The sequence below is a fragment of the Gadus chalcogrammus genome, chromosome 8 (genome assembly GCF_026213295.1).
Source record: "Gadus chalcogrammus isolate NIFS_2021 chromosome 8, NIFS_Gcha_1.0, whole genome shotgun sequence".
Lineage (NCBI taxonomy): Eukaryota > Metazoa > Chordata > Actinopteri > Gadiformes > Gadidae > Gadus > Gadus chalcogrammus.
The window spans coordinates 9,792,641-9,815,477 of NC_079419.1; the positions used below are offsets into that span (position 1 = coordinate 9,792,641).

General features: G+C 47.2%; 1 protein-coding gene across 1 annotated transcript in view; it reads right to left on the reverse strand.

Annotated features, from left to right (window-relative positions):
• The window catches only part of LOC130387250 (piezo-type mechanosensitive ion channel component 2), an 82,427-nt gene that overhangs the window by 39,626 nt on the left and 19,964 nt on the right, over positions 1 to 22,837 (reverse strand). The window contains exons 4-13 of the mRNA XM_056596269.1: positions 22,446 to 22,488; positions 15,832 to 15,994; positions 13,264 to 13,555; positions 12,631 to 12,844; positions 8,763 to 8,937; positions 5,330 to 5,449; positions 3,020 to 3,134; positions 2,503 to 2,711; positions 1,747 to 1,977; positions 499 to 619 (exon numbers count right to left, since the gene is read on the reverse strand). Of these exons, the coding sequence (XP_056452244.1) occupies positions 499 to 619; positions 1,747 to 1,977; positions 2,503 to 2,711; positions 3,020 to 3,134; positions 5,330 to 5,449; positions 8,763 to 8,937; positions 12,631 to 12,844; positions 13,264 to 13,555; positions 15,832 to 15,994; positions 22,446 to 22,488 (1,683 nt within the window). The remainder of the gene's footprint in view (positions 1 to 498; positions 620 to 1,746; positions 1,978 to 2,502; positions 2,712 to 3,019; positions 3,135 to 5,329; positions 5,450 to 8,762; positions 8,938 to 12,630; positions 12,845 to 13,263; positions 13,556 to 15,831; positions 15,995 to 22,445; positions 22,489 to 22,837) is intronic.

The following is a 22,837-nucleotide window of genomic DNA, read 5'->3' on the forward strand; positions in this document are numbered from 1 at the left end:
GGTTGTGGTTGTGGTAGTGGTAGTGGTAGAGGTAGCGGTAGGGGTAGGGGTAGGGGTAGAGGTAGAGGTAGCGGTAGGGGTAGGGGTAGGGGTTGTGGTTGTGGTAGAGGTAGCGGTAGGGGTAGGGGTAGGGGTTGTGGTTGTGGTAGTGGTAGTGGTAGAGGTAGCGGTAGCGGTAGGGGTAGGGGTTGTGGTTGTGGTAGAGGTAGCGGTAGGGGTAGGGGTAGGGGTTGTGGTAGTGGTAGTGGTAGTGGTAGTGGTAGAGGTAGCGGTAGCGGTAGCGGTAGGGGTAGAGGTAGAGGTAGAGGTTGTGGTTGTGGTTGTGGTTGTGGTTGTGGTTGTGGGTGTGGTAGTGGTAGCGGTAGCGGTAGCGATAGCGGTTGCGGTAGCGGTAGCGGTAGCGGTTGCGGTAGCGGTAGCGGTTGCGGTAGCGGTAGCGGTAGCGGTAGCGGTTGCGGTTGCGGTAGCGGTAGCGGTAGTGGTAGGGGTGCTGCTCACCTTTGGCCTTGTCCTGGTCCACCACCACGTCGGACAGAGCCGCCTCCGTGTGGCTCAGCTTCTCCTCCCGCTCCATCAGAGTCTGCCTCAGCAGCAGCCAGAAGCTCAGCAGACACAGCATCTGGGTCAGGGGTAGGGGTAGGGCCGTTAGAGCATCTGGGTTAAGGGTAGGGGTAGGGGTAGAGGTAGGGGCGTTAGAGCATCTGGGTTAGGGGTATGGGTAGGGGTAGGGGTATGGGTAGGGGTAGGGGTAGGGGTAGGGGTTGGAGCGTTAGAGCATCTGGGGAGGCACATGACGGCCGCGAAGTGTGTGTGTGTTTATAGCAAATACAGCTACACACACACACACACACACACACAGAAGCACGCATACACACAAGTGATCGACTGATATGTCGGCCGGCCGATACATATATAATTTTTTTTTAAATATCTTTTCCCGCCATGATTTACACGGTTCAATAAATGTTCCTTTATAAATTGAGACTTGTAACATTTGTTATCATCATTGTGTAATTTTTATGATGTCAATTGAGGGAGCAAAAACAGGTTCGGCTCCAAATATCGGCTCAAGAAAATCAGTTTCGGCGTATCGGCCATCGGCTAAGGCTGATGAAAAGAAATCGGTATCGGTATCGGCCCTAAAAAATCCATATCAGTCGATCTTGTCACGACACACACAAACACACACACAGACACACCCCACCGACACAAATACAGACCTACACCCATCCAACCAGACCCACCTAACCAGGTCCATCCACACCCACCCACACCCATTCACAAAGACACACACACACACACACACACACGCTCAATGGAAATACGACAGATTGTGTGGCGACAGCGACACTAAACAAACCCTGATGTCACCTCTGTCCTGCTCTAACTGCAAGACAGGAAGTGACATCAGACATCAGGGATTAGGGTTCACTTGGACAGGGTCCAGGTGAGATAGCAGACTCCGCCTTCGCACGACAACAGCGATAAATACAGCCAGACTTGTCGGCCAGTGCACTGTACAGTAAACCGACAGAAAAAAAACCGCTTGTGCATGCATTGGAAAGAAGATCCTCGTTTGCTTTGAGGGACCACAGTCTGTTGCAACCGATTGACATTTAAAGGCTCTGCTCCACCAAAGAGGATGACCTCTGTGTATTGATCGGTTGGTTAAGCTGGTGGTGGTGCTGGTATTGGAGGAGGGTGGGGTCTGTATATTGTTTGGTTGACTGAGTCGGCGGTCCATACCTTGGTCCACAGCTCGCTGAAGGGCACGTTTCCTTTGAGGAAGAAGCCCGACACCTTGTTCAGGACCTCGAAGCTCCAGATGTACTGCAGCACCAGCAGCAGGTTGCCGTACATCACCATGAAGGGCGAGGTGATCATGGCGTAGCGCCGGCGGTCGCGCACCATCCACAGAATGCACGACCACAGCAGGAAGACGAAGGTCAGCCAGCTGACGTAGGTGATGCTCCAGGCCTGGAGGTGGTGGAGATCACAGTGCAACGCGGCGCGTTTATACCGCCGGAGGAAACGGGCTGCCGTCGGGACACTTGAGAAGTGCCTGGGATTCATGGGGCCTGTTACCCTGACGTTACAAGAGAGCCTGGCTATGATCTGGGTTGTTTCCTACCGTTCATCATTTGGGTCATTTGGGTCATTTGGGTCCTTAATGTCCTTATAAGTCAAAGACAGGGGGGAAGGATTTTCCCCTCAATATTATCATGAGAGTGGAGTGCTATGATCTTCTCTATACTCAAAATCTAAACGCTTCTGTAAAACTCCCATGTTTGAGGAAAGAAGAGACACAAATATTAAAATATGAATAAAGACTATGGACTTGAGTTACCAAACAGCGAGAATTGCACATGCCAGCTTTACATTTCATAAATATAAAGCTTGTCTATATACAGGTTGTGATAAGGATCCAAATCAGGTTTCTCCCTTCAAAGCCTCTCTCTTTCCCCATCTCTCCCCTTCATCTCCCACCCGACTCTGGCTCACCATCATGGCGATGAGAGCGCAGATGTAGCTCTGCTTCATGATGAAGCGGAAGACGGTGACCACAGCACTGGCCTTCTCCCGGTCCTCGCCCTCCGTCTCCGTCTCCGTCTCCTCCCCATCCTTCTTCCCCCCCTCCCCATCCTTCTTCCCCCCCTCCATACCCATTTCGGAGGGCAGCCTCACTTCGTACACACATTCGTGCTTAATCTCTGAAATCACAGGAACACATGACGGCACGAGGCTTTGGGGGTGTGGGGGTTTGTGTGCTTGTGCGTGTGCGTGTGTGTGTGACGACTTTTTGTATACCGCACATTGTTTTCATAAATAATATATAGAGTGCCAAAGAAGACATACACAAATTGCATTATTTGGTGACATGGCATGGGAACAACAATACAATCTGATCAAATACATTCCAAACAAAAGTTTTATTAGTATTCCCAAGAAAATGTGCATTTTATTGGTCCAGCATACCCCCTAGGAAGCTGATGGAACAACCTATGCTCTATGGTCTCACCTGGGTCGGGATTGAAGGTGGACTGGTCCATTTTGTAGTGCGGGGTGGAATAGAGATCCACACCGACCGGTCCATTGTCAGTGGTGGTGAATTCGAAAGAGTTCTCGTTGGGACCCTGCAGCGCACCAAGCAGACATTTAGAACAGGACGCAGTACGAGGCCTGAACCGTCTTCACATGCACATCACAATGCGTTTACATCCATGATATCAGCATGCTGGCATTTGTCTGACACTTTAAAGCGGCTATTAGCAATGTTGGCCTCGCTGCACTTTGTTTGGATTCATTTGTGTTTTGATTGAGTCTCATGGTTCTCATGTCAAACCAGCACATGAAAAACATGACTCGATCAGAACACATTTTCGTCAAAAGTGGGGCGAAGCAAAAGTTGCTGATTCCAGTTTAAGTTGCAAAGATGGGAAGGACCAGATTCAGAAAGTCAAATAATATACTAATTTGGATGAAATGGTTGATTGGCTGCCCACAATCAAATACCAATGATTGAACTCCACATACATCTGGAGAACATCTTTCTGACTATCAGAACCTGGACGCTCCACCTCTGCAGAGGGAGGACATCCCACTCGTTTGAGGGACTTATTTTTCTTTAGCGCAGGGCTAAAGTGTTCTTTACAAAACGCATAAGGGCATGCACCCTGATGGTAAAGACGGAGACCATAGACGTCTCAAGCACTTCAGCCCTGGTCTAAATGTGACGGTGCAGGGGAGAATCCAGCTAGCCACAGGCAGACTGTTCACCTCAGGGTTTAAGAGGACAGAGAACGTGAGAAGGAGATAGAGGGGGATGAGTAGAGTCTCAATTTTGTTCTTTTATCTAAGGATGCAGGGTGGGTTTGGTGGGTGGGTGGGTGGGTTGGGTTTTGTTTTAGTTACAGTGGCTCCCACCTCAGATATGCTGTAGTCCTGTGTGGGCAGCAGCTTGTGTGGGGGGGAGGGAGGGGAGGGGGGGGGGGGGGGGGTGAGAGCAGACGGGGCGTGGTGTGTGTGTTATTGATGAGTTGCTGCTGTACTCAAACACACATAGAGAGAGAGCGAGAGAGCAGGAGACACAGAGATGGACAGAGACATAAAGAGAGAGAGCTAGAGTGGGTAAGGGAGACAGAGAGAGAGAAAGAGACAGGGAGACAGAGAAAGAGACAGAGAGACAAGAGATAGAGAGACAGAGCGAGAGAGGGACAGAGAGAGAGACAGAGAGAGAAAGAGACAGAGAGACAAGAGCTAGAGAGACAGAGCGAGAGAGGGACAGAGAGAGGGACAGAGAAACAGACATAAACACAGACATAGAGATAGACAGAGAGAGATACAGAGACAGAGACAAAGACAGAGACCGATGCAGAGAGCACTTCAGTGACAGCAAGACAGAGACAGAGAGACAGTGAGACAGAGACAGAGGCAGCGAGACAGCGAAACAGAGAGACCTCTGTCTGTTCTTTATAGGCTCTGACAAGCAGCAAGAAAGCCTAAACTGCATTGTTGTGCAAAAACCATGCCCATAATTCATCAGTGTCTGGCCACCTTAAAAAAAAAGATGCTTTGAAAACCACATAGGGGGGGCTGGCGCAGACAGGGATATACGGACATAGTTATGGGAATAATGCAGCTGTGTTTGTGTGTGTGTGTGTGTGTGTGTGTGTGTGTGTGTGTGTGTGTGTGTGTGTGTGTGTGTGTGTGCTTGTGTGTGTGCATGTGTGTGTGCATGTGTGTGCGTATGTGTATGCATGTATATGTGCGTGTTTGTGTGCGTGCATGTGTATGCATGTTAGTGTGTGTGTGCATGTGTTTGTGTGTGTGTGTGTGTGCATGCGTGTGTGTGCGTGTTTGCATGTATATGTGCGTGTGTTTGTGTGCGTGCGTGCGTGTGCGCGTGTGTGTGTGTGTGTGTGTGTGTGTGTGTGTGTGTGTGTGTGTGTATGCGTGTGTGCATGTATATGTGCTAGGTTTCTGTGCGTGCAGTCATCGCAGCTGAAACCTATCCAATAAGGCAGCACAGTTGTCTCTATCATGGGTCTGAGACCTGAGGCACAAGCGGCAAAAACAATCACCAGGCAAAAGCTATGAAAATGTGATTCATCCACTGAAATAAAACCTATCAAGCAGTTCATTGTCATTAATTTTTTTTAATGCTTCCAGGACTTTTTCCTAGGACCGTTTGGCCGGTCCAGCTCATCGTCATCACAATAAAGCTGCCACTATAGAACACTGTGCTGGACTCGCTAGCGGAGCGGCTGCAGGTCGGGCTGCGGGTTGGGGGGGGGGGGGGGGGGGGGGTCTTCCACCCCGGTCGCCCTACCTCCCTCTCATCCGTGGCGCGGCTGGTGAGCCGCCAGATGTGCCTCCTCCTGTCGGCCGAGCTGCTGGTCCCGTTGCCCATCAGCCCCTCCTTCTCCTCTCCCTCCGCCTCCTCCTTGTCCTATGAAGACAGAGATAGCCGCGGGATTACGCAGCCGAATCTCCTCCTTTGAACGTTTCGCCTTCTTCGTCTTCAGTTTGTCCCAGGCAGGGCCGCTGCTGGCCGTTTCGGTGCCCTACGCGAGCGGGGGGTGGGGGGGCTTTTTATATATTAGGTAAAAACATCTAATTTGCCGAAATTGAGTGATAGGTTATACAATTAAGAACAAACAACGGTGGGCCTCTTCATAACTAATTTACATATTATTTTAATTCAATAATGTATTTCTTTATTTTTTCTAAACCTTAATTATTGGTGCCCCCTCAGGTACTTGGTGCCCTACGCACTCTGCATACTCTGCTTATAGGGAGCGGCGGGCCTGGTCCCAGGGGGCGCTAGGCTCGGTCCTCCGAGGGGGGGGGGGACTCAGCAGCTGAAGGAGCGCACTTGCCACTCTTGTTTTGAAGGTTGCTGTTTCAGAGTATTGTGTACCGCACGCAATTGCAACTTGACCGGTGCAACAGACTAGACTCAAGATGAATCATTTTTTCACAAGCAACAAATCGGGTCTCAATAAAACGCTCAAAGATTGGGCAGTTTCCTGTTGTGGTGAGGCAAACATGAAATACTAAACGGAGGCGGTACCAGCAGCCTTCAGCTACACATGCAGACAGACGTACCAATAGCCCTGGTAGGTTCTTGTCCCCCTCTGACCCAGTCAGACCAAATCGGTAGTCCTCGCAAAAAGTACATTGCAATCACAACTGAATCTGTGTTGTAGTGTATGGTAAGCAAAAAAATAACAATAAAAACACCCTCACACACATTGGTGGAGGGGGTATGTGTGTGAGTGTGTTGGGTTGGGGGGGAGGCGGTCGATAATGCATACAGGCCTCATCCCAGGTCCTTAATGGTTGACAAGGCTATATTGACCCATCTATAAAAACCCTCTAATCTATAACTCCATTATGTTGGGTCTTAGCCTCGGGTCTGATAAAGCCTGCCACCCAGTAGGGCTCTTCATGGTCACGATCACGGACTCTATGGGGGTCTCTGGGGACGAAGACCTTATCAAGCTTCTCATTCAACATCACTCTGTCATAGTCTATGAGTCTGACTTGCCGACATTCTTGTACTGTTACGGTTGCGCTTGTACTCATTGTGTTTTCCTGCTCCTCTTGGGTTTAGCCAGCGGCCAGAGCTGTGCTATGTCTGCTGGTCCGTCTGTTTTGTCCGGTAGATTCCTGCGGTAGATATTCTTAATCCCAGGGAGGCTTTTTCCAGTGCTATTCTTTGGTTAAATAAACAAAAATTGAACAGACCTGTATTTTCAATCTTGGCAAAATATTGCAACATATTGTTTTAATGATATTTTCTTTAACCTTAGTTTTCCTGTTTACAGTTCATCTTACCGTTAACAATAATATTTTCAAATGTTGAGGAGAGAACAATGAATTCGCCGCCAGCAATTTCCTAAAGACTCGCCATACACCACCACCGCCATGTCCAAGATGACACAGTTTTATGTTAGTGCTGGACAGACACGATAAGTGTGTCTCATCCTTCCCAATTCACTTCTTGCCGGCTCGGCTAACGTGATAAGACATTTAATTGTGATGACGTGGTGGCTTGTAATATTAAAAACTCACGGATCCACAGAGCCAGCAGAGGTCTTCTCGGATGTGCGTGTCTGGGAGGGGGTAGATGGAGGACAGGTCGGACGTCCTTGCTCGACAGAGGGTCATCAGTCACCGTTGCGGCTGGGTGTTTAATTACCGGTTGTTCCCTGTGATCGGTATCTCCACTCATTGTCTTGGAGATCTAGGTGATTTAGTCGTGCGGGTGTGGGGGCGCGGTGGGGCCTGTTCAGCTCCGAATGATGTAGAGTGACGGCCGCTTTGTTTCCACACAACTAATCGAAACTGGTTCAGCTGCAGAAAGAACAGCGAGCCCAGGTCTTGAATACAGAGTCTGACTGCAGTAGGGGGTGAGGGGTACGTCGAACTCTCCGTGACAACCATACAGCCGAGAGTCTTCTAGAAGACAAGTTCATCTCGTTGATACACGCCGACATAAATAACTTCTAGTTTACCTCAGCAATCGACCCTTCCTGGAAAGGGAATGATATTCAATGCCACATAAACTTCTGTACTCACCTGTACAAACAGTAAATCAATATCGGTTTAGATCTGCACACTAATCTGAGTGAAGCTTAATTGGAATTACTGCAATTCACTGCAATTATTGGAGCATTTTGTTAGAAGTGGAATTGTCAGCTGAATTGCTATTAATGAGTGACATGTGGTGAGATTAACAGTTTCGAGTTGAACGCACCTGCCTCTATAGGACACAATATCGATTTAACACCGCTCCCAGTTTATGTCTGACCAATCAGATTTGGGAATCCTTCTTGGTGGTCAATCACAGTGGAGACTAGGGCTGCTCGATTATGGGAAAAATCATGATCATGATTATTTTGGTCATATTGAAATCACGATTATTCAAACGATTATTTTTGACTGTGAAAACATGATGTATTTATTCAGCATGTCTCTCCCAAAAAACACCTTGTAACTGAGAACTTTGAAATTTAGCCTTTAAGAAATACTCAAAATGGTCAAATAGAATGTGTTCAAAGCTAAAGTAATGTACAGATATATATACATGTATATGTGTAAAATAAAAAAAAGAATAATAAAAAGAAAAATCTCGATTATTTTTGTTTTGTGATCGTTTGACGCTAAAATCGCGCTCAAAATACGCTTAATCGCCCAGCCCTAGTGGAGACGTAGAGATGGAGAGATTAGAGAGGCAGGGGAGCTTTTTTTTTGTTTGGGTTATTTTTCTTCAAAATCTCTTTACAACTCTCGAATCGTAACCTACAGCAGCTTAACCTCTCAACTAAAGGAACCGTTGTGCAGTAGGGCTGGGCAATTGATCAAAAAAAATTAACGCGATTTCGGTTTTAGCTTCAAACGATCACAAATATAACGTTTTCTATTTTTTTATTATTATTATTATTATTATTATTATTATTAATATATATATATATTATTAGAACAGCTGGATACACATCTGTACATTAATTTAGATTTGAACATTTTCTATTTGACCATTCTGAGTATTTTTTTAAGGCTAAATTTCAAAGTTCTCAGTTACAAGGTGTTTTTAGAGAGAGACATGCTGAATAAATACATCATGTTTTCAAACTCAAAAATAACCGTTTGAATCATTGTGATTTCAACATTGACCAAAATAATGGTGACTATGATTCTTTCCCCAATCGAGCGGCCCTATTGTGCGGCTGCACGGCCAAAGAGACGGACGGGCCCACCTCCATCTGCCCGGTGGGCTCTTGCAGCCAGAGGCGGATGAGCGTGGCCAGGGTGTAGTACAGCAGCAGCAGCATCCCCGGGTTGACAAAGTGGTGCCAGTAGAGCTCCGGGTTCTTGTTGAGCTTCCACGTGCGCGTGCAGTCGACTCGGATGAGGGGGGAGATGCCAAACAATCTGCAGGAAGAGGGCGGAGGGGAGGGGAGACGGAGAGACGAAGAGGAAAGGTGTGGGATATCATACCAGGTGTGGAGCCTGGCTCACAGAGGACGCCGTGGAACGCGCCAATGCCTGCCAGTTTGCCGTCAAAGGGGAATGCGACTAAATCATTTGTAGTGTATGCAATGCGGCGGGAGTGCAGTCAGTGTGCGCTAGTGCAATCCACTGTTGACTGTATGTTTTTAATAGCAGCATCAGGGTTGCATAGGATGCCCACGAGTTAACTTCGCTTCTCCTGGTTCAGGGAGCAGATTTCGCTCTTAAGGCCGGCAGGCATTATTCGTTGCTTTTACTGACGGTTTCTCAGCCTTCAGTGTTGGTCATCATTACTCATTTTACCGCCTGGCACTTAAGGAAGATCTGCTTTACTGCTGCACTTAAAACTAGAACAAAAGGCCTTCGAAGAGGTCATGGCTTTTCACGTTAAATCTAATTGTTTTTAAAATACGGCACTTTGCGGGTTCACTAAGTTGAACAACAACAACAAAAACTTAAACCGCATTGATGATTTATTTATATAGGTTTTTTTAAATCCCTCCCTTGTTTTTAAAGCCATGCCCCCAATTTAAAGCCATCCTTCTGAGCATGAGGCCATTTATTTTATTGAGAGAAGTGCACAGCGTTATTTAGTGTTGGGTTCTTCATTTTGAAAAGGGATTATCGATTGGGTAAACCAAGCTGAGAGGATGGATGAGGAGGAGATGGAAGCGTTTCAAAAGCGATGAGGAAACGCAGCGTTTGTTGAATTTAAACATTATCAAAGTTGCTGATCTGGCCAGGGAGAACGACCCATAGCGGACATAGGCGTTCCTACATCAAGGGAGTTTATGTGCAGTTATCGCCGGTGGTCACAGACAACTAAACCGCATGGACGCTGTTCTCAAAACCCTACTGTCTGCTCAGGTGGAGGGGAAATCCGGGGAGTGACGTGAAAGCTAGAATGGTGGTTAATGGTCAACAATGGCCCACTAACTCAAAACACTCGCAAGGCTGATAATCCCAGAGGATTTACAGTGTATTCAAGGTTGCCATGACCCAGTTTTTCCCCCAATAAGATTTTTTTTTTTTTTTCCCCCAATAAGAACCACTTCCTTTGCAGGAACTGTACGGGGCATACATCACAGAGGAGCCTTCCTCGGGCTTCCTGGCCCCTAGATAATCCTGGACCTTTCTGTACCAGGTGGGGCAGTCCATAGAGTCGACCTCTTGGAAACACCGCATCCTGAAAAGTCCCTGCCTGCAGCTGCATAGGGGGGGGGGGGGGGAGTCACATGACTCATGACTGCTGGGGATTTCTATTGTGCAGGCGGGGAGAGACGGGAAGTGAGAGGGAAGCCAGGCCTCTCAGCGGTGTCAGTCAACGCGCCAACAAGGCCAAGTCCACTGTCAACATGGATACTATTGCGACCGCCGCTGTGCCGGTCTATTGTCCATAACATGAGTATATTTATGGAGCACGGGGGGGGGGGGGGGTGTTTTGCTTGTGTCCGACACAGGGCTGGGCACTGCGAGTTTCTCCTAAACACGCAGACGGGGGATGCCTGCGTGTGGTACGTTGGAATCAACAACGGTTTTTTTTGTTTAGTTTTTTTGTTTTACACGTCAGCAAACACTAATGCAACGGTGACTTGGAAAGTCAACAAGAACGCACGCGCAGGAAAAGGGTTGACATAGGTGACATAGGGAGTCTGTTCGGCTCAACGAGACGTCAAGACTTCCAGAATTAGCTCTGCATACACTGTAAATGTATAAAAAGACTGGTCAATATCCTGTTTCTACTAATGCCATCTATTAGGGAGGCCATTTCAAGCCATTTGCTCCCTGATTTACTGAAGCTACTTAACGCAGAGTGAGAATAAAGAGAGATTAGAATTTTATATTTTGACGTATCCATCATCGAAAAAAATATGTAAAAATGTGAATCCCAAAAATATATTGTGTGTATTAAGTACCTATATAACGTGTGTCATGCAGATTTTAAGCCACAGTACGCAGTAACACAAACAAGCCCCAGCGCGTGAGCATCTCCTCACTGAAGCCGCTACCTTGACTATGATCACCCGTCACCCATACAAGCAGACTCCAAATCGCTGCAGTTGCATCACCACCTGCAGGGTTAGGGTTAGGTCAATACACTTGCACCCCCCATGGCATGTACTGTATGTGTCAAGTAAAGTAGGAGGGTGGCTGCACCATGCATAAATCCAGTTTTATTTAAAATAATAAATAAAACTGGATTTATGCATCATGCGGCTTCCCTCCTACTTTACTTGATCTGACTATTCAGGCCAGCACTCTAATAGTTTGGAAAATACACATTTAGTGACGCCTGCTCCTATCCTAACTTACACGGCCTCTATGTATAGAGCACAAGAATTGTTTTATTTTAAAAGGCGATAGAAGGCAGGGAAGGAGTTTGATCGCCAAAGAGCCCCTTGTCAATACGCCATCATAACCAAAGCCTCTCCAGCCTGCCCTTGGCTCGGCGGTGATGGAGGCCTGAGACCTCCACGTCAGGTTCATGAGGACTGCAGACGGGCGGGCTATACATAGGCCGTAATGTCATTGGCCCCCGACTCACCACAGCTTGTAAACGAGAAAGCCTTCGAATCGATACCAGCCCTGGAGGAGGAAGACGGGCGAGGAGCGGCCGTCCTTCGTGATACACTATTGCCGGTATTTCAGAGATCGACGCGATTCGGCAGCAACACTAAATATTTTCAGGAGTATACAGGCCGTGGTGTTGTAAGGAACAGGACAATGAAAAGCCCTAATGACCTAATGAAAATTCCTTCGCTATATAGTTATGTGTACGCTACACCTCTTAAAGCTGAAGGCTGGCACACCGTCCCACAATGTGGCTTGGCTCTGAACCGCTTTGTTCCAGCGCCCCGGCCACAAGCAGGTAATTAGTTAATTTCTCATGCATAATATAAGTCGGGTTGGTTGCAGAGGAAGAGGCTTTGAAGGCTTTTGGAGTGTGTTCTTCCCTGCAGCTGGGATTTGGATTTTCTCTGGGCCTGGCTGTGTGTAACAATAATATTTAGCAGTGTGTACATGGACTGGATGACTTTGGGATGCAACACATCACTGGGGAAGTGAATATGTCGCTCGTAGCTTAGGGGCTCTTAGCATTTGCAGACAACCAGACACAAATGACCTTGTATGGTTTCGAGCCTTGATAAATGAATGCATGTCAAACACATCCAAATAGTGATCTTCCTAAAGCTATTCTCTCAACAAAAAAAGATAATTAAATAATAACTCAAATCAAATAATAAAAAAGTATATTCCACAATAATTCACGGCATATTAAAGGTCCAATGACATGCCACCCGGTGTGAGTGTGTTTAGCCGTTACACGCGGTTTGAAAATCGGCCACTTATGACATCACAAGTGGGCGTGTCCACCTAGATGTGTGACGATATATGACCAACATTTGGTACAATCCACTGGGTAGGCTGGAAGGCTGATCTATCCAGCACGCATCTAGGTGGACACGCCCGCTTGTGATGTCATATGGGGCAGATTATCAAAACGGCTTGTAAGGCTAATCACACTCACACCTGGTGGCATGTCATGGGACCTTTAACATTGAAACTGTGCATCTCTGTTTGTGGTCGGGTGCCCTCTCCGGCGCCTCTTCTGACCTGATGTAGTAGTCGTCAGTGGTGATGGCCTCCTGGAAGAACTGGAACTGGTAGAGGTAGAGGATCACCAGGTGGCCGGCGCTGAAGATGGCCATCAGCACGCACATGCAGCTGAAGAGCAGCGTGTCGATGGTGCGGCAGAATGACCACCAGGTGCACAGGAAGAGGAAGACGAAGAAGTACACCGCCGAGGTCAGCGAGGGCAGCATGGCGCCTGCAAATGGACACGCCCACGCACACGCGCACACACACACGCACACACACGCACAAACGCACTCACACAAACGCAAACACACACGCACAGGCACACACATGCACACACACATGCGCGCACGGGCAGACACACATAGACACACGCACACACAAGCACACACACAGGCACACACACACACACACACACACACACACACACACACACACACACACACACACACACACACACACACACACACACACACACACACACACACACACGCACACACACAAGTATAGTTGAGACCGAGGTGAGATTTAGAGAAGATCAGGATTAAAGAGCGTAACGGGTCTGCAACCCCCTTGCGCCGCGTGAACGAGGGACAATAATCAGCCCTTAATGCATCATAACATGGAGAGAGCTGACGGACTGGCACTGACCCGTAAGGCCCAGCAGGATGGTGACCACCACCTTCCCAGCGGTGGTGATCAGGTCCCCGATGATCTCCTTCACTTTGGACGCCACGCCCGCCACGAATCGCAGGACCTTCATCTTGGCGCTCTCCTTCGCCTCCTCCTCCTCCTCGTGCTCGTCCCCCTCCTGCTCCTCGTCGTCGTCGTCCTCCTCCTCATCGGACAGCTCTTCGTCATCGTCTCCCTCGGCCTCGTAGCCCGCCTCGTGGTCTTCCTCCAACAGGATGTTGCCCTCCAGGCTCAGCTTCTCCTCTTCCTCCTTAACGGAGAGAAACGCGTTGATGTGATTCACTGAAGGCACAATCACTGAGGGTATGACAGCCTTCTCTGAGTCTAGGACTGTTATGCGCCTCCTCTTTTGGCTTATTCCTCCTGCTTTATTATCTTCTCTGTCTCTCAGGTGTCCCTGATTCCGGGGGGTGGAGCTACTACTTCTACTGCCGCGACTTAAGGCGTGGCCTTAGTTCCCACACGCCCCTCACTATTAGCAGCCGCAGTCGTTCGGTTAGGGGGAATTGTAGGTTAGAAGGAGGAAGTCCTTGCTTCGACGACCCAATGCGCGGCTGGCCCAGGCTTCCTCTGAAGCGCGACTCATGTTATAAAGGGTGGCCGTGACAAGGACTAAGCTACACCTAGTCAACCTGTGCTTCTGCTGGGCTGTGCCGTATGTCGGCCGTGCTGACATAACTATCTCGCTTTTAATGCACCTTATAATTGTATTTTCATCAGTACGGTATTAATTACCTGATTGCACTCTATATTCCTGTCATACATCACACTTTTAACACTTTTTAAGTGAGTGTTTTAAAAAAAACTTTTTTTCCATTTATAAACATACACTGTACATATTTCATATATATTTTTTGTATGTGTATACTTCTTTCAACTAACAAAGCTTTGTTTTTGTTTTTATGTTTGCAACAACAACAAATAAAGTTTTTTGAATTTAATTGAATTTAGCTCTCATTTAATTTCAATTAAGATGCCCTTTAGCGACTGCTTCAACAGACAAAGTGCTTCCTGGTCGGACGACAGGCGAGAGGTGGCCTGGTACCGGGTGGCCGCACTCTCCGTGGTCCTGAAACATCCGACAGCAACAGGTGACTCCAGAAGTCCCCCACCGGCCTGCGTCTCTACCTCTCTACGTCATCATGGCATACACACCCAGTAGCCACACCCACCGACCCGAGTGGAAGCTGTTTGTCCATGTAGTAAACAACAACAACAACAGCAGCAGCAGCGCCCCACCAAGTTAACTTTGGCCGGTTGAATAGCCAAACCTTCGCTTGAAGTCAATGAATATAAAATAAACTTGAACTGGGTTGAGAAGAAGTATGTGGAGCAAAACGTCAGCGATGGTTCATTTGATGGTTTTGGTGTGCTTAATGGGGGCACGGCCATCTGCTCCAGCGGGAGTGCCACAGTGAGAGTGAATGTGGATTTAATTAACTCAGAGCTATAAAGAGCGCCAACGACGTGCCAGGAGAAGGTGTGTGTGCGGGTGCGTGTGCGTGCGTGCGTGCGTGCGTGTGTGTGTGTGTGTGTGTGTGTTTGTGTGTGTGTGTGTGTGTGTGTTTGTGTGTGTGTGTGTGTGTGTGTTCTGAGTCACCCAACAACAGCCCCATTTTTTTATAATATATATAATCTCTGTATATAAAGTCCTTTCAAATAAAAATTGCCCAAGGAAGATGGCCAGCAGTAGCCTTTTCAAGAGGGAATAAAGGTCAGACTGCCTGAACGGACAGACATAGAACACATAATACCGTAAAATCATTGTCAACATACATGTATCCATTAGGGAGGCAGACCGACATAGATAGACAGATACAGACAGACAGAAATATACATTGTCATTAAGACAGGCTGGCGTACTAAATGGCAGGCAGGCATGCAGACAGACAGCCAGGCATTCAGAAAAACAGACGGACAGACCATCAGACTGACAGAGTGCCAGAATGACGGACAAACACAAAAACAGACAGACGGATCGACATAATGACAGACAGACAGGCCGAATGCCAGACAGCCAGACTGAGACGACAGGCGGTGTGGCGTCTGTGTCTCACCACATCCTCATCAGACAGACAGAGCGTCAGACAGACAGAGAAACAGACAGGGCTGACTGCCAGAAAGACAGACACACATAATGACAGACAGGCCGACTGCCAGACAGACAGACAGACATAATGACAGACAGGCCGACTGCCAGACAGACAGACAGACATAATGACAGACAGGCCGACTGCCAGAAAGACAGACACACATAATGACGGACAGGGTGACTGCCAGACAGACAGACAGACATAATGACAGACAGGCTGACTGCCAGACAGACAGACGGACAGACAGTCTGAGACGAGGCGGTGCGGCGGCTCACTTGATCCTCGCCACACAAACAGAGCGTCAGACAGACTGCCAGACTAACAGACAGACACCATAACAGTCGATTTGGTGGCGGGGGTGTGGCGGGGGGGTTGCGGTGACGGGGGTGCGGCGGGGGGGTGCGGTGGCGGGGGTGCGGTGGCGGGGCCTCACCAGGTCCTCTGCCTGGAAGTGAGCGTTGTCCTGGGCCATGTCCTCGGGGGGCCTCTTGTGCACCAGGCTGCGGCAGATCAGCCAGACCGCCAGGCCCGTCAGGAACATGCCGATGTCCGGGAGGAACACGCGGATCCCGTTCATGGGGTCCGCCCCGATCACGCTTCAGGCCACAGACGAGGAAGGGACATGACACACAACATCTCTTACTCATGAACGCACTCAGTCGTTTAAACGGATCAACCATGAAGTGCTGCACACTTAAAGTCTGGATCTAACTCTTGATATTGTAAATTAGTATATGCTATACGTGAACCTCCTAAGATGGCGCAATTCGATTGGTTCGCTATCTCGGGATATTGGGCAATATCCCAGGAATGAGATCTCAAACTTGGGATATTGTTTTCATCGTGTGACGGACATCTCATCACGCTAATAAAAACAAATAAACCGCTAATAAAAAATAATCATCCCGACCAAAAGTGTCATGTTGTTTATTTTTTGGAGGGTTCACGTGTAGTATATACTAAAACAATTGTTCACCAACGTGAATGGCGGGGAATAGCCCGCGAGACCGAAGGTCGGTGGGGCTATTCACGGAGCCTTCACGAATAATTGTTAAATATTGTAGGATATTTTCATAATTTTGTGCATTGGTTGGCTCTCAACAGGTGTCAACTCTCGCCCACGTTGTTTTGTTTATGGATCAAAGGTCATGCTAGTCACACTGATGCTCGTCGCCAGCTTTCAACCCACAGTGCAGGATACGTTTGATATGCATATAAATGAGTTAATAAGATGATTAGGTGTTCCAGTGAAATGACCACATAGGGCGATCGTCTATTTGCGTTTGAAAACCGCCCTACCTGGGAAAGTGGAAGGGCATGGGAAACCCTTGTTTCCAACTGCTTTCAATATGTGTTGAAGTACAACTTTAATATGATGTTCCACCCACTTTAATGAAATTAAGCCCTTTTAAAAACGAATAGCCAATAAAACCAAGTGAAATTCCACTGAAATAACCGGCGAGGAAAGCCTTCTTTCATCACAACAAGTTTATGGAATAGTTCAAACCGAATTAAGCCATTTAAAGAATTCGGCATTTTTCATAATCTTTATTGAGTATGTATAAACTGCAGATTGCCATGACCATCACCATCAAAATCATGCCATACTATACTTTTGACTCATATATATAAATATCATATAATATATACTGCAAAAAATAAACATATTCAATCTCGCTAAACCTGGCCTTATCATATAGGTATGTAAGTATTCTTGTCTAGTTAATAAATTACATTCATTACCTCCACTACCAGGAAGACCAATTGAGGCCGGTTACGTTTTCCTACATTTCAAGAACAGCATGTAAATGAACCTTATCCCCTGCAGCGCAAGTTCCTCTACACCTCTTTTAACATGTGGACCAACGCAGCCTTTTAAGAGGCAGGCTTTTAACAAACCAGGAGGAGCACAATTAGTTCATGTAAACCAAAAACCAGGACATTGTTGAAAGAGTCAGTGCAAAGCTCAAAGCCGTGTCACGTTTGCTACAGTGGACAACTCACCCATAAAGCATTTATTATTCAAACCTGACACGCAATCCAAATCCACCAGACACACGGACACTTTGCAAACAGCCCCTTTGTGCGGCTATGATAGGAATGAATGTAATGGTTTGAGGCTCTGTGGTTTAATTGTAATGAGCAAACAAAATGTTTGTATTTGTTATTGGATTCCTGTCAACACCGGCAATTACATACGAGCTGGTTGGGCTCGAACAGGAAGCTGAACAGCAGTGGGCAACAGTTGCCATGGTGGTTGTTGGAATAACAGGGTCCCACTGACCTCCGTCGCCCGAGGACGCAGAGGTTTTACGACGTGTCATGAGTGGACGTGAGATTAAAAAAGAGAAATGGCTACCAGACCATCACAGCCTTTTAAAAAAGAGTTCTTCTGTCCCTCGAGACAGGCTTCTATTTCCAGTTTTTTACGAGAGGGATCGCACTGCATCCTGTTTGTGACCCGAACGTGTTCCCCTGCCTCCTTCTTTTCTACAAAACTTTCAGGGCGCTGAATGCAATTAAACTGTTTAAAATAAACTGAACAAGCTGTCCATGTTGCCACGGCAGGGTGCAGGCACACAACCCAACAACAACAACAACAACAACAACAACAACAACAACAACAATAATTGGAATGCACTTGTGAGCGAGTCGGCTGACATACTGTCGTTGCAGCGGAGCGTCATCCCAGCTTGGCTCGGAGAGGATGTGGAGCCTGTTAAAGTTAACAAGTGGCCAGCCGAGGGCTCCTCACACACACAATGGGAACAAAGGCACCCACACCAGAGGAGCGGCTGTCTGCGCACACCCGATGGGGGCCAGCGTCATCTGGAGGAGACGCCGCCCGCTGCCAGAGGACCGGGGATATGCTGCTTTAGATCGGTTGTGGACGTAAACAAGCAGACGCTCTGGTAGGCTTTTGTCGGTGTGTGTATTTTATAGCGCATAGCAAATAGAGAAAGAAGCATTTAATGATTGTATTATCTTCAGGCCGTCTTGAATTGGCCTTTTCAGGACTTCTATTTGACCGAGATGGGATTCTACGGTATAGTCTGGCTGACCTCCACCGGTAAGCGTCTGAGCAGCACCCGTCTCCTCGGGGTGACGAAAGGGGTAATTCACAGTGAAGCGCGGCCCCACAACGCAAGAAATGTGGTAATCATCACAGTACACACACGAAAAGAACGTGTTCCAAAACCCCGGTCTACACGCAGGGCTTAATAAAAGACAAGCCTTCTGTGCAGCTGGTAATCCTCCCCAACGCCCTGTGTAGCCAGGGGCCGTTGTGGCCCCCCCACTGCGGGGACAACCAGAACCGTTCACTCCGAAGCCCCAAGCACGCAGAAGTGAAGTTCGGTTTATGTTTGTAGCATGACCCGAAAAATAAATAGAATCGTATTGTTTGGAAAGAGCGAATGCAGCAGAGGCTGGGTTTTAGCGCTCTGGCTTCGTGTTTAGGACTTTAGGAGACGTGGAAATTATAACAGAATACTGCGTCTGCCCACCGAGACAGCAGTGTGCTTTGGGCTTTAAGAACACAATGGTGTTGACCGGCCTAAGGAGAAAAAAAAGGAAAGCTAATCTATAAAAGTTCCACTTGTATTACAAAAGGATTTTTGTCCCCATAACCAAAGGAATACATGAAAGAAGGGTCAAATGAAAGAAAAAATTATAACAGTAAAGTTAAGTGAAATAAAGGCAAACCATGTCAACGATAAGCCTCAAACCCGACTCAGCGAAGCCCCAGGAGTTTCAATCTACTGCACAGTAGCCATGAGTTTCACACATTCTTCCCCATGACCTTTGGTGAACTCTTTTCCTGGTTAGTGTGTTGTGTCAATCTATTGCTCTATTCCCTTTCTCCTGACCATATAACTGACCCGAAACCTGTTAACAGCATTAGGCAAATTCTGTTCAGTTTACCCATCCACAACCCTGACTTTAGGGCGAACAAAGAGACAAGAATATCCCAGTTGCCCTCCCTGGGCACATTTGTGATGGCCCCTAATTGTCCTTAAACATTACAGCATGGTCTCTTCATCTGGCGCTGCTCATCTCCAGCTTTACAGATCACATCCTCCCAACCCCTTGTTGTTACTGGAGACCTTGAGGCGTTCTTCATTGAGCTTCAGTGACACAAGTTGCTATCCTGGCTATTGCCAGACCCAGCTCCAGACCAAGTTGGTCTGGGGGAGCTGCTGTCATTTTCTTCAGCTCAAGAGGAGTGATCATCGGGCCTAGTTCAACTGACTCTGTACGCGATTGGCTGCTTGCCGCCGCTTCCCTGTCGTCGTTGTGTTGAACCAGCCAATAGCGCGCCGGGGGGGGGGGGGGGGGTGCGAAGCCAGCTTGGTGATTGGCTCCCACAAAAACGTATCGGAAGCAGAAAGAAATGTATTGCTCTTCTCCAGACCCTTCTGCAGAGCGAGTTCAAATCGCCGGCAGAATGGACGGGGCTACCCAGTCTACCAAGTTGCATTTCTCACACCGGTTTTCAGAGAGATTAATCGCTCCTTGCAGTGAGGTCTCCGCAGCACTTAGGTAGGTTAAAGCCATTCGGGAAAGGTCATGTCTTGATCACAACACATCAAGGGTTGTGGGAAGCTAGTGAAAAGCTCCCTTCCTGGTGGTGGGGTTGGAGGACTGCCGGTAAAGCACTGGACACCAGATGGTGTTTTCGGTCTTTTGGTTCTAGTGGTTTGGTTTAGGCTTGCAAAATCCGGGAATGTTAAAAGATGGAAACTTTCCCTGGGAATTAATTTAAGGGAATAAACGGGAATTTATGGAAATAAATGGAAATAAACTGGGAATTTTTCGAACGTAAGGTTGGCTCTTCATAGGGAACTTAAATATAGTTGGGAAAAGGATATTTTAGCATAATCTTGGCTAAAACCAACAGATGCCATTCAAGTACACTTGAATATCCATGCCATTCCTCAATCACATGCACATAGCAAACTGCTTACTGCATGGCTATTGAGACCTCACCTCCTACAGGCTCTGTGCATTCATCCATCACATGTATGGAAGATTTCTAGAAGACTAGACCACACTTTTGACTAATTGTATCATTTTTCATGGATATTTTCTTATGACAATTGTTTATATTTATGCTTGGATATGATACATTAGAATATATTACCCTATATTCCCAGTTAGTTCCCCTAAAGTCCATAAAATTGCCCAAAATTCCATATTTCCCATAAATTCCCATGGAAAGTTTCCAATTATTTCAAAATTGCCCAGGTTAAATTCCCATGGAGATTTACCGGAAATTGTCCACCCCTTTGCAACCCTAGTTCGGTAATTGGGGTGTGTTGGGCGTCTCTGGGTCTCTTCCATGCCCTGCCCATCCACTGCGTATCCCGTTTCACTCATGCACTTATTAACTTCACTCATACTCTTGATTTGATATCGGTCGCCCTTATTGCTACTTTTCTACTATTTTGTATTTTCAGGATCTTTATTTACCGCCGGCATCTCAAGCTTCACATGTTATTTACCCGGAGACCCGGTCTGCCACACGGGAAGTTTACAGTGGAGGAAGTGTGAGAACGCAACCATCCCCGACCACCAAGTATAGGCGAACTGCATCTGTCTGTGTACGCGCCGCTCAACACAAACATAAGTGCTACATAAGGTACATAAGTGGAGAGGGGGGGGGAAATTGTTTACCTCTCTGCATCCGCCACTTATAGCAGACTATTCGACAGGGGGCTCTTGAGTACTGGAAACGTGGCAGGGTTTGAACTGAACGTTCCCGCACTCAGTAGACCACATCTATTACCATCACAGGGTCCGGGTCAGCTGATGCCCGGCCCTAATCGGGTTTAGCGCTCATCAAGCGCGGCCACAGAGGGACAGGTGCGGCAGGAGCGATCTACAACAACTCCTCGGTTAAAGAGCGAAAAGAGAACTGAACATGAAAGCACAATGTGTTTGAGTGTGAGGATTTATGAGTGGAAGGGCCGTCGGTGAAGATTATGTTACCTACTAAGCCAGTTACAAAACACTGTAGTATTAGTAGTGTTTTTTCCACCTGAAACAAGAACCACAGGATGGATCTCTGACATGTTGACTCCTGCATTACCGATAACCTAATAGAGTGTAGTCATGAGCTGTAGTCGTAATACAAGTTTAACCAGGTTATGTATTTTACATTCTTCAAATGTTACTATTGGTGGATATGTATAAACAATATGACAACTAATTGACTGTTACGCAAGATATTGCTTGATGAGACTATTTACTATGCAACCCCACAGCTACTCACTGAGCGTTCACATTCAATCCATGCTCCTCTTTCACCTTCTCACATGTGCATTAATAAACCCACATCAACTGCTGCCTTGCATGGCGAGAGCAGAATTTGGGGTTAGTTGCCTTGCTCGAGGACACACTGACGTTTGCCAGGGAGAGCTGAATATTCGAGCCAGCAACCATGACAGACGACATGAAGTACATTGCGAGTTGCTGCCATGGCAGTAGCTTGAGAAGTAGAGCTACCATGATGGAGCTTGACAAACTATGTCTAAAGGAAGCCATTCATTCATCAACACACTGTCACAGTCACACCATCGAAAGTAATTACTTGCAGACACTGAAACCTTAAAGACAAAGCCGTCACTTTGTTTTCATATTAATGTAGGCTCTCATAAAACAGTCAAAAAGCAACAATGCTTTTTTACTGTTCAAAACCACTGGGTCTGTCCGCTGAATGGCTAGAAGGGGGTTTGATAAAAGCAAACAGACTGCAGTAAGAGACTGCAAACCTATTGTTGGATGCTTTATGAATCAATTATTAAAGAAAGCACTGGATCCTGCAGACTACACAAAAGGTAAATCCCTAAATTACTATTGACAGATTCCTATCCCAGGTTGAAGGAATAATGGTATTTTTCGTTTGTAGAGGTCAGGGGGTTGGAGAGCGGAAAATTGATTTTGTTGGAGCAGCGATTGACTACATCGTAGCAACATCATGGGGAATTTCATAAGCCGGTGTGATCTAAGATGTGAACGGTGACCAGTGATCAAACATGGGCTTACCTCTCAAAGCCAATCTGCCTTATGGACTTCTCCCACATGGAACCTGCGGAGAAAAAAGAGGAGATATTTACTGACATATTCATAACAAAACCAAAAATATGTAGAAATAAAGTAAATATACATTACATCACGTGTGTGTGTGTGTGTGTGTGTGTGTGTGTGTGTGTGTGTGTGTGTGTGTGTGTGTGTGTGTGTGTGTGTGTGTGTGTGTGTGTGTGTGTGGGGGTGGGGGGGGGGGGGGGGGGGGGGTTCACGCCCTTGATGGTCATACCCCTTAAGACATTAAACATGAAAGAAAAGTCATTTTATTGTATAAGATCTTCTAATTCGACATTATACAAGTTGCATGTTACATATATATTGTATTTGGCCGGTAGGCTTAGGATAAGGAC